This window comes from Vidua macroura, chromosome 5 (genome assembly GCF_024509145.1).
Source record: "Vidua macroura isolate BioBank_ID:100142 chromosome 5, ASM2450914v1, whole genome shotgun sequence".
Lineage (NCBI taxonomy): Eukaryota > Metazoa > Chordata > Aves > Passeriformes > Viduidae > Vidua > Vidua macroura.
The window spans coordinates 18500224-18511274 of NC_071575.1; the positions used below are offsets into that span (position 1 = coordinate 18500224).

The window sequence follows — 11051 nt, forward strand, 5'->3', positions numbered from 1 at the left end:
CAGGCCTGGTTAAGTGTCATTCCAGTCTTTCTTAACAAGGTTTTTCACTGTTCTTTAGTGTCCTTTATCCTTTTATCAGCATCTTCTGAGATGACCAGACCCAGGTCAATGTCTGTCTTTAAAGCAACACCAATATCCCAATATTACTCTCCCGATGCAGGTAGAAGCATGGGAGAAGATGGAGTTTATCAAACTTGCCTTCCTCAACATCTGCAGTAGAGGACAAAACTTCAGCAAGGGTCACAGAAATGCTTCCTTGCTCAGCTGCTGGAGGTGAGGGAGCTGCTGCAGGATGCAGAGGGCATACGGGATGCATGGGCAGGGCATCAGTTGGGGATAGTCTGGTGGGAAAGCAGACTAACCCACCTTCTGGGTGCTACTGCATCTTCAAAAAAGAAAACCCATTAGAGAAGCTTTGCTGAGTTGATCAAAAACTAAGGAAATTTGTATAGTGAGTTAAATTAAAGAGCAGTATGAAAAAAACTGATTTACTTTGGGTCTAAAAATAGCTGTGAAGAGCCTTTGCCAGAGGAAGCAGAAGTTGCCAGCAACATATGTGAAAATGTCATTAATTTCTCTAATAATCTGCACTTGCTGCAAATGATATAATTTTTGTCTATTAGTGAGAGAACAAGTACAATCAAATACACACGAGCTCTATTTCAAAGGCTTCCCAGAAGGGATGGTGAGAAGTCAGCCTGGAGCCAGTATTGCATGAGCAGGTGACATCTCATAGAATTCATACTGAATGGGGCTGTCAGGACCTGGGAGCCATTGCTGAGACAACTGGGACCATACTGGGGTCAGTGCTCCTCTCTAGACCATCTCCAAAGCCTGTCTCCTTTGCTCCTCTGGCTGCTCAGAGAGAATCAAGGGAGAAATCAGAAAGAAAATACCTTGAGATGCAGCCACTGGATGAATCATACAGCAAATTGGCCATGGATACGTGAGGACTAGGTGTGCTTTTTAACATTTTTTGTACTGGCTGGTGCAGTCCTGCTGCAGGAGCAGCTGCCCCATTCCAAGGGAGCACTCATGATGGCCAGGCCAATTCTTGCTGATGTCAACTCTGGTTTTTTGGCAGCATCAGAACATCTTCATGTTGACTGCAATACACTTCTACCCATTTGTGGAATGGTTTGTGCTACCAGAACAATGTACAATGGCCTCCAGAGTAAAATCAGGAGCTCTCTCCTTTCTTATCATGCCCTGCTCTTGTCCCTTCTGCTTACACTCTGGGCCAGTGTACTGACACCCATCTCACCTCTCCTGCACCACTCAGAAGCAGAGATCAACTCATTATTCCCACTTTGCAAACTGGAACTGGGGCAGCAAGAGGTGAAACAACCTGATGTAGTCACACAGGGATATGTAAAATACACCCTGACTTCTAACACCAACTACATCTCATCCCTCTCACCTCCTCTCCTTGCCAACCTACAGATCTAGGCAAGAGCTGCAGGCACATTGCCAACCTGAGTCTCCACTTCCTTACAATATCCTCTACTATGAAAAATAATTTTCTAACTGTGGGATGAGTGGTAGCTCATATGGATCTGCTGAATGTCAACAGACACCAGCATGGTGAGAAGACGGAAGCTTGCAGCAGCAGGGCACAACAAGCATGTCCCTGACCAAACACTAAAGCCACCCAGGGCCTTCAGTGGGGCCAGAGAGCAGGCAACAGGAGGCAGAAAGAGAACAAACACCTTTTAGGTGGGTGCCAGAGCTTTTAACATATTTCCACAGCTTCAGCAGCCCAAAAGGAACATTGTTCTATTTGCTCTCTGCATTCCCCCAGATGAGCTGGCTCTTGTTATTTATTGCATCTGCTTGTCTCCCATCTTTAGGACATGTCTGCCCTGAATTCATCCTCCCTTCCCCCCACCAAACTCAAAAACAGCCAGAAATATCTTGTCATCTCTTCTGCTTCACCTGTAATTTGTCTCATGCTGGCAATGAGGAAAACCGTCTGCCTTTGTCAAGATCAAAAACGCCACAGTGGCCATGTGATGTCAGCTTTTGTTAACCCTGTCTTTCTCCCCTTTGCCTCCCCTCTCCAGATTGTTGCAGAGAGGCAGATGGGTCTTCATTCTCCTGCAGCCTTCTTTCTCCCCTGGCACATCTCCTGCCATTTGGAGGTACCCTGGTTGAAAGGGCAGGGAGAGCAAGCACCACCAGGCAGCAGAATGGGTTCTGGACCCCCTTCCACACTAAGTGGAGCCAAACTCAGGCTTGAGGCAAAGATCAGGAGATGCAGCAACGTGGACCACAGGCCACTGAGGTACACTGGACCCCTGAGGTTTTACATAATCGCATGTCATCCTCTTGCTCTGACCTCAGAATGAGAAAAAGTGAGCCTATCTCTGTTACTGCAGTGCTTCTGCCCATGCCCCTTCCTGCCTGTATCATGAGCAAGGGAGCACTGGGCTGGGGAGAGGCTGACCACATTGGGGGGGGTGAGGGGAAAGGCACCCAGGAAGGGGCAGGATGGAGGTTGAGCCTGCTGGAGCTGCCGCAAAACCTTACACAGAATAATTGATTGTGCAAAGCCAGTTGCTACTGCCACACAGTGTTAGGGAAATTCCCTTCCCTAGCTATGTTATCAAGCAGTCTTTATAGTATAAAAGTGTATTAACTATGTTAACTTTTTTCCCTCATACTTGGTACTGGTGAGGTCACAGCTCAAATCCTGTATTCAGTTTTGGGGCCCTCACTACAAGAAAGACATTGGGGTGCTGGAGCATGTCCATAGAAGGGCAGAGAAGGAGCTGATGAAGTGTCCAGAGTACAAGTGTTATGAGGAGCAGCCGAGGGAGCTGGGGTTGTTTAGCCTGGAAAAAACGAGGCTCAGGGGAGGCCTTATCACTCTCTACAGCACCCTGAAGGGAGGCTGTAGCCAGGTGGAGGTTGGTCTCTATTCCCAAGTAACAAGTAGTAGGATAAGAGGAAACAGCCTCAAGTTGCTCCAAGGGTGGTTTCCACCAGATATTAGGAAGATTTGCTGCACTGAAAGGGTGGTCAGGAAGTGGAATAGGCTGGCCAAGCATGTGTTGGAGTTACCATCCCTGAAGTGTTTGAAAAGGTGTGGCACATGGGGACATGGCTGTTTTGAACATGGCAGTGTTGGGTTAATGGTTGGACTTCATGATCTTAGAAGTCTTCTCAATCTAACAATTCTATGATTCCCTGTATTAGTTCACATTATAAATTGCAATGTAAGGAGGCAGTGGAATTTTACTGAAGCCTTTGCTGTTGTTGTCTTGAGTAAACAAACAGGCAACAGCTCAGGGCATGGGCCAGGGAACAGCACAGCCCTGGAAAAAAGGGCTCTGCTTCTCAGAAGCTAAAGGTTGTTCATGATCCCCCTGCACAGCCAAGGCAAGGCCAGTATCCTCCCCTCAGCATCCCTCCAGTATTGCCTGTGGGTGCCTCAGGCCGAACTGATCCCTGGGATATCTGGATGCCACAGGAATAGTGTTGTTTTGCAGGGTTTTAGGGTGATTGGCTGTCCTTGGTGATCTGTCACACAGTGTGGTACCTGAGTGCTCAGAGGGGCCCCATGCTGTACCCCTGCATCACCGCAGTCCACAACTTCCTCGTGAGGGAAAGTGCAGGGGCAGGCACTGGTCGCTCTGGCAACCAGTAAAAAGACCCAGGACAACGGCCTGAAGCAGAGTCAGGGGAGATTTAGGTTGGATATTAGAAAAAGTTTCTTCACCCAGACGATGGTCAGGCACGGCAACAGGCTCCCCAGGGAAGTGGTCACCGCACCAAGCCTGACAGAGTTCAAGAAGCGTTTGCACGACGCTGTCAGGCACAGGGTGTGACCCCTGGGGCTCCTGGGGCCCGTGGTGTGACTCCTGTGCAGGGCCAGGAGCTGGACGCGACGATCCCTGCGTCCCTCCCAAGCCGGGATAGCCCGTGAGGCGATCGCCGCCAGCCCCGCAGCGCCCCCTGCAGCCCGCCGGTAACCGCGCCCGAGCCGCCAGCCCCGCCCCGCCCCGCCCCGCAGGCCGCGGCCGCGCCGCTCGACGTCGGCGCAAGGCGGAACGCGACTGCCGTTTGAATTCCGGCGGGCCGGCGGGCGGGTGGCGCCGTCTCCCGCGGGGATGGCGGTGCTGCGGCCCTTCGACAAACTCCCGACGCTCAACTCCGGCGTCCTCCTGGTAGGTCCGGCGGTGGCGCCGCTCCGCGGCCCGGCCCCGCCGTCCCTCCTCCGCCCCTTTCCCCGGCGCGGCCCCGCTGCGGGCGCCCGCCTGTCCCGTTACCCTCCGCCGTGTCGGGCCTTGCCCGCGCGCCGGCCCGGCCCCGCGCGGGGATTGGCTGTCCGGGGCCGATATGCAAATGTGCGGCCGGGCGCGCGCTGTGCTGACCGCGCTCTCGGCTCTGCCCGCAGCTCGTGGGCTCGGACGAGGCGCTGCAGCAGAAGCTGGCGGAGGCGATCCTGCAGGAGAAGAAGGACTTCAACATCAGCATGTGAGTGGTGGGGAGCGGCATGCTGGGGCCCGCTGCCACCTAGTCCAAGAGGTGCAAACCAGTGGCTGTGACGCGAATTCACGGAAAGCTTGCGCTTCAGATTCCTGATGCACCGAAATTGGTTAAAAGCGCAGGTTCCGCCCCCGTGGCAGGAGTGGCGGCTGTAGAGCACACGGTTCAGAGAGACACTTCGCTCTTGCGAACGCTAGAGAGCACCACTGCCCAGATGTGACCGCATCTGCAGCGGGGAAACCCCTCTGTCCTCAGGGCAGGCAGTTTGGGCATGCTTGGAAACGGAAAGAGGGGGAAGCATTTCCCACGTTCGTGTTCACGATGCACGCACCCTTGCCTTTTGCATATTGATTACTAAATTGGAAAGGTGTGAGAGCAACACTTTTTTTTTCCCCCGCCTGAGAGACAGAAATTAAACATCCTGGGACAAAATGGGACAGGTACAGTGCTTGCAAGTACTTGCAGGAGAGCAAGTGTTTCTGAAAGATGTCCATTGCTTTGGATGCTCTTTGTAGCTGTTTTCTGGTTTGTATGCACACTTGTGCTTTTCCTCCTTAAGATACACTTGGGATTTCAGCTTTAGCCACATGACATGTCCTGTCTTAAAAGCTTGATTAACCAGCTTTTTACAATAAAATGTCCTTGACAGCTCTTTTGCCAAGACCAAATTAGTTTAGTCAGCTCTTCAGAAGGTGTTTGTGTTATTTCTCTGCTGTAATCCATGGCTATGCAGTAAAAGCAAACCAAGCTAATGTTCTGCTGGCTAATTAGAGTGACTGTAGTGCTCTGATTGTGGCATCTTGGATGTCTGTGTTAATAGTAAATGAACCACCCCATTTTCTATACGAAACTTGCAGCCTCTGCTGAGCTGTGGTGTGCCTTAACTAGATGGCTGCAGGTACTACAGCTGTGTAACTGCCCAAAGGCACAGAATTGTGTGCTCATGCTACACAGTAAGGTACATCCCTGTGTAAATATTTTTCGGAAGGCAAAGCCAGTGGGGTTCTTTCCCCCGCTGTGTTACTTTGTGATTGTACACATTACAAACAAATATGATATCTAATCTCACAGGTCTACCTGTCAGGAACAGCTGTTGGGCAAAGAGTTACAGGGCTTGGGTTTTTTGTGTCTCTTATTGCTGGTGGGGGGCGAGGCTTCTGCAGTGCATATCTAGAGACTGCTGTCATCATCTAGTCATGCTGGTTTAAATATAACAGAATTCCAAACAATGCAGTGCTTTTCTGGGTCGCTTTTTTCTTTCCCCCAAGGCGATCTGATACTTTCATCAAAGAGTCTCCCTAAATTTCACCTTAAATTAATAAGCTGGTTTGTGTTTCAATTAATAAGCAGTGTGTCTTTCAAGCTCACTTTGCTCATCTCTTGTGTTAGTTTCAGAATGTTTTTGTTAAATCATATCTTCCATAAACAGAAGAAACAAAATACCTTTATTTGGAGACTAGCAAACAAAACTACAAACTACATAGGATTAAAAGAAGGGAATGTGTGCCATGGTCTGTGGCTGCTGCAGAAAACTGTTAAATCCTTGAGACTGAAATACTCGAAGTAATATTCCCCCAAGAAGACCAGAATCAATGTTTCTTCCTTGGCTTCCAGAGAGAAACTGGATTGTGAGAGTGACTGAACGTTTGGGATGTTTGTTTGCCCAGTTCAAATTAAGGTGATCTTCCAAAAATGCGGTACTGATAATGTTCTTCCCTGTGGAAGATCCAGTTATATACTGCTGAAACATTTTATGGTTGAGTTTTTCGTTGGTACGCTTGTTTGGTTTTTGTTGTTGTTAGTTGTTTGTGGTTGTTTGGCTTTTTTAGTGGGCAGAGATGCAAAAATCCCCACCCTGTATTTCTTCCAACAGCTCTAATGAGCAGTGGTAGTACCGTGTTGAAGGATGCCTAAACTAACCTAGTAGCTTCTGACATAGTAAAAGGGTTAAAAGGGAGGGTGATGATACAATAGAAGCTCTTTTTGAGTTATAACTCTATCTGTAAAGCTGTTCTAGGGACAAATTTGTGGTTTAAGGTTCTTCTGTACCTGGAAAGGTCACCTGTCCTGTGTGAGCATATGAGCTGTATCTCTGGAATGTGACAGAAAAGCACTGATGCATTGATGAAACTTTACAGCAAAACATTCCTGTAAGGAATTGGAGTTTGCTTTGTTAGAAAGGACTCTTTGTAACAATTAAATTAAATTACTTGCCATAGAGATCTGCACGGAGAAAATGTTTCTGTGAGACTTGTTATGCTCTAATAAGCGTCGCATTATAACCAGCCTTGTCTAGCAATTACAATTGTGCCTGTCAGCAACTATGAGTGGGCCTAAGATATGAGAGTACCACTTAAACAATCACAGTGCCTCTTCAATGCCCACGTATTTAGTAATTAGCAGGCTTCCTGGTAACTTGCTACAGGGTGAACTGCAGTGGTTGTGTGATTATGGGTAAGTGGGTACTGTCTTGCCAAGCTAGTTGGTTAAACTGGCAAATTTGTTATCTTTCAGTCACCTTGCTACATCCCTCCCCTTACCTTCAGAGAGGGATCATCTTCGACCCAGCATAGATCTGGTTGTGTTTATGATTGACATCAAAAGCAAGTACAGGTAAGAGATGGGAAAAGAGATGAGAGGGGGGACTAATATTATTTCTTGTTTTGATGGCTAAATTTGCATTTTTACTATATTGGAATTGCTGAATAGTGGATTTCAAACCCAAGACTTGCTGTGGTGGAAGAACTCAGTAATATATACAGTGGCTTTTTGGCCTCCAGCAGTGGATTAGGACTGAATTGCTCTGTCCAATAACATGCCTGTTGTGCACTAAGTTGCCATAGCAGAGAAGGCAGAATTTATTTCTGGATCTGGATATGTGACAATACGAACTGAGCTTTGGAAAGAGGCTGTCTATAGAATTACATGGAAGTGCTGGTGGTGCTGTGAAGTTTTATAACATGCAGAACTCTGATGTGTGCTGGGCAGTGCTGCCCAATAACCAGCAAGTGGCTGCGTCTGTGTCCTCAGTTCACTGATACTCCCGGTCAAGCACTATGGATCAGCACTACAGATATCTCTGGGCAAAAGAGAAAGGTCTGCAGGGATTGATCCCTTTTCTATCATCTTGTGCTCTACATCTTTGTAGAAATTATACTTGTTTCCCCAGGCCACAAGTAAAGACTTGCTAAGGCACAGAAGTCAGCATTTTATTGCTTACTTAACTTGTGATTGATGATCCTGGGCTCTCATTTACCAAAAATGACAGGCCCAGCTGCATACTTACAGCACAGATGGTGCTGCAGAAATGTGTGGGCAAGCGCTTCCTGAAAGAGCCGAAGTGGTGCTGAAGTTTCATTGGATATTAATGAATTCAGATGCTTAGTGTCTGTAAATCATGGAGGACACTGTTCAAACTAACTCTAACTGTTGAGTCTTGAGTAGAAAGGATATGTTATGGGTTATTAAACAGCTGTGGGTATTACAGAGGTCTCTGATGTCATGCTTTTAGCATAAAGCAGAACTTCGCAAGCTCACAAATCAGCAGATGTTAACATCATTGTTTCTCTAATTGTGCTTCTGAAAATTATTCCTGTTTTCCTTATGCTGCACTGGTTTAACCTCCCTGTCCAATTGGATTGTCTGTACTTTTCTGACAGCTTGAAGAATGTCGAAACTTCCCTAGCTCATGTGGATGCCAGCTTCTTCCTGGGGAAAGTGTGCTTTCTTGTCACTGGGGGTACGTATGGCACCTCTTCCTCCTCTTCAAGCAGCACAACTCACTGTTGGTTTTCTTAAAACAGGGCACTGACTTAACTTGAAACAAACTAAAGGAAACCAATGGCTTTGTTGCAACTTTGTTTAAATTATTTCTGAACTCCTCTGCCTTTTTTTATTATTTTCCTAGATAAAACACTGTTCTCTCATGATCACTTGCTCTCTCCTTTTTATTTTTGCCAGTCAGACCTCTCTTCTCTGTCCCTAATCCCTAAATATGATTTGTGTTATTGATTTTTTGTGTGTGTGTGTGGCACTCCACTGGTCTATCTGCTCCTGCAGATCTGACTTAATGATAATCTTAATGAGCAGTGAGAAGCATATGATACTGTGGTAATAAAGTGAATCTAAATGGATGAGCTACAAAACTATCAAGTATAGTTTTAATACAAACTGCTGTGTACTGTCTGGCCATGTTGTGCCTCTAATCTTTCTGTCTCCCCATGCTTTCCTGTGTACCCTCCCTGCTTCAGCTCTGAGGAACTGGAGGGGCCAGACTGTACTGCTCAGTGTTGGAATAGGTGCTGTATCCCTGGAGTTTGGGGGTCAGGAGGCTTAATTCTGAAATAGAGAAGTCTTAGCATTGTCTTGTGTTATGGCTCTCTTGATGAAGTGAATTCCTTGGAGATCAGACAACTCTGTGATACCATTTGACTCAGGAGAACTTTTGGTAAGTGAGTGGAAGCTGATGGTGTGCTGATCCCTTATGCGGAATGTTAATGTCACATGGAGAGTGATGTGGTACTATTCCTGCTGTTAGTATTATGAGACTTCTGTGCTAATTCTGTTTCCAAAATTGTACCATTTGGTTTGCACTACTCACTGTTGCCTTACCTTCTATTATGCTCCAAAAATTAGCTCTGGATTGTTCTGTGGATGTGGAATTTCCTAAAACTTTTCTTCACTGATTGCTGATTATGAGGCTTGTAATGTAGGAAAATGTTTTTTTAGTTGGCAGGGTGAATGCTTGCAGCATTGAGACGAATGCTGTCTGTAAATTAGGAGAAGCCTACTGCAGTCCTGTGCTATTCTGTGAGCTGGAGGTAAGGTGCTTATTTGACATCTCAAGGGATTTCCGAATTTCACTGCTCTGTGATTGTTAGAAACATCATTATATTAGCAATAAATACATGTAACAATAAATACATATGCTGCTGGCCTTCATAAGTGTCAGAGACCAGACTGTCTACAAGAACAGTAGAGGTACAGGAGTCTGGCTGTCCTTGAAATTAGTCTTCTAGTAATCCGGTCCTTCCTGTGCTACTTCAAAACCTCATGAAGCCAAGCCTAAGCTAACAAAAACCATCTCTGATATGCAAAGCCTTGGTACATGTGTTCCTTGCTGCATTTTCTCTTCCTGGGAACCCCTTAGCTGTTATTTGCTATGTGACTCCCTTGCCCATGTAACGTTTTGTGTCAGCCTAACTTTGTGGCTTCACTGATGATTTTGCCATCTGATATGCCACTCTTTGCAGTTACCTGCTTGGTCTGAAAAGCTGGAGGGAGAGTTTGGCATTCAGCAGCAGCACACTTCACTTTTCTGTGTACTTGTCACTGCATGCTCAGAGACTGCTTCCCTACCAGCAGGTAGAATCTGTGCCTTTGGCAAGCCCTTCAGCACTTCCAGCTGGCAACACTGTACCTTCCTTAATATTAGGGAAGTAAATGGGCCTGTTCGGGGTTTTCTATAGCTAGCCACTTGATCCCTGCTCTGGTTCTTTCTTTTATCAAAGCTTACTGTTGCTTTTCTTCTTTTCTATTGATTAAATAATTTCTCCATTCTGTTTCCAGTTGGAAGGCACTCGAATTGCTACTGCTCAACGACTTGTGCGAATGTTAAGAATCTGTGCTGGTCACATACCGGGAGTTTCTGCCTTGTCCTTTGTCTCGCTGATGAGGAAGTCTGATGATGATTAGCTTCTTATTGTGATACTTCACACACATTCATCAGGTTTTTTTACATCACGCATTCAAGCTGCCACAGTTGAAATCACATTGGGAAGCTTTTTTTGATTGACTTGTCATGACCACTCATCCAAAACTGTTCCTAGTTGCTTACTTCTCAATAAAAGTTTGATTCCTATTCAGTGGATAACATATAGGGAGGGCAGTTTGAACTGGGGATTCTGATCCATTATTACATCTGAATCCCGTTTCATGATCAAGTTTGAGTTTTTTCCACTTGGCCAATGGCCAGGAGCTACATGTTTTTCTGAGAGAATATTAGAAGAACAGGCTACTGTCTCCCGAGTACCAGAGAAGAGGCAGCAGGCTCCTTCTTTCAGCTGAAATGCAGCACCTTAGTCTAATGTGAAACCTTGCTGCCAGGTTTTGTCTGTCCACCAAGAGAAGAATGGGGAAGGAAGGCTGGCCTCGAGCTTCTAGATAGATCGCACTTGAGGCAGTTAATGATCCAGCTGTGTGAGCATCTGCCCAGCAAAGGACTCACTATTTTCATGTCTGGTATCTAATAGGGAAGGAAGGGACTAAAGAAGATAATCAGTCTATCACTTTAGCTTTCTTTTAGATCCTTGAAGAAAAAGACTCCACCTGTCAAGCCCAAAGACAGCCCCAGTAGTGCAGCCTCTGGGGCTGACCAGAGGTGAAATCTAGCAGCCAGGACCACAGCAGCACACAGAAAACAGGTTGTCTCCTCTGGTTTGGCATATGCTGTGTATAATCCCTTTATTAACAGGTTCTGACCAGCTATAAGTTGTGCCTTGTGTTTACTGCAAGTCACTAAGGTTTGAGAGTTCTAATTTAATAAAATAAGTAATATGTAA

The 11051-nt window shown here is 46.5% G+C and overlaps 1 protein-coding gene across 1 annotated transcript; it reads left to right on the top strand.

Moving 5' to 3' along the window:
• The first annotated feature begins 4015 nt into the window (after positions 1-4015).
• On the top strand, positions 4016-11051 carry CENPM (centromere protein M). Its single transcript, XM_053976977.1, has 6 exons — positions 4016-4169; positions 4400-4479; positions 7006-7104; positions 8151-8230; positions 9220-9311; positions 10060-11051. Exons 1-6 carry the CDS (start codon positions 4113-4115, stop codon positions 10183-10185), a joined length of 534 nt encoding a protein of 177 aa, XP_053832952.1. The 5' UTR covers positions 4016-4112; the 3' UTR covers positions 10186-11051.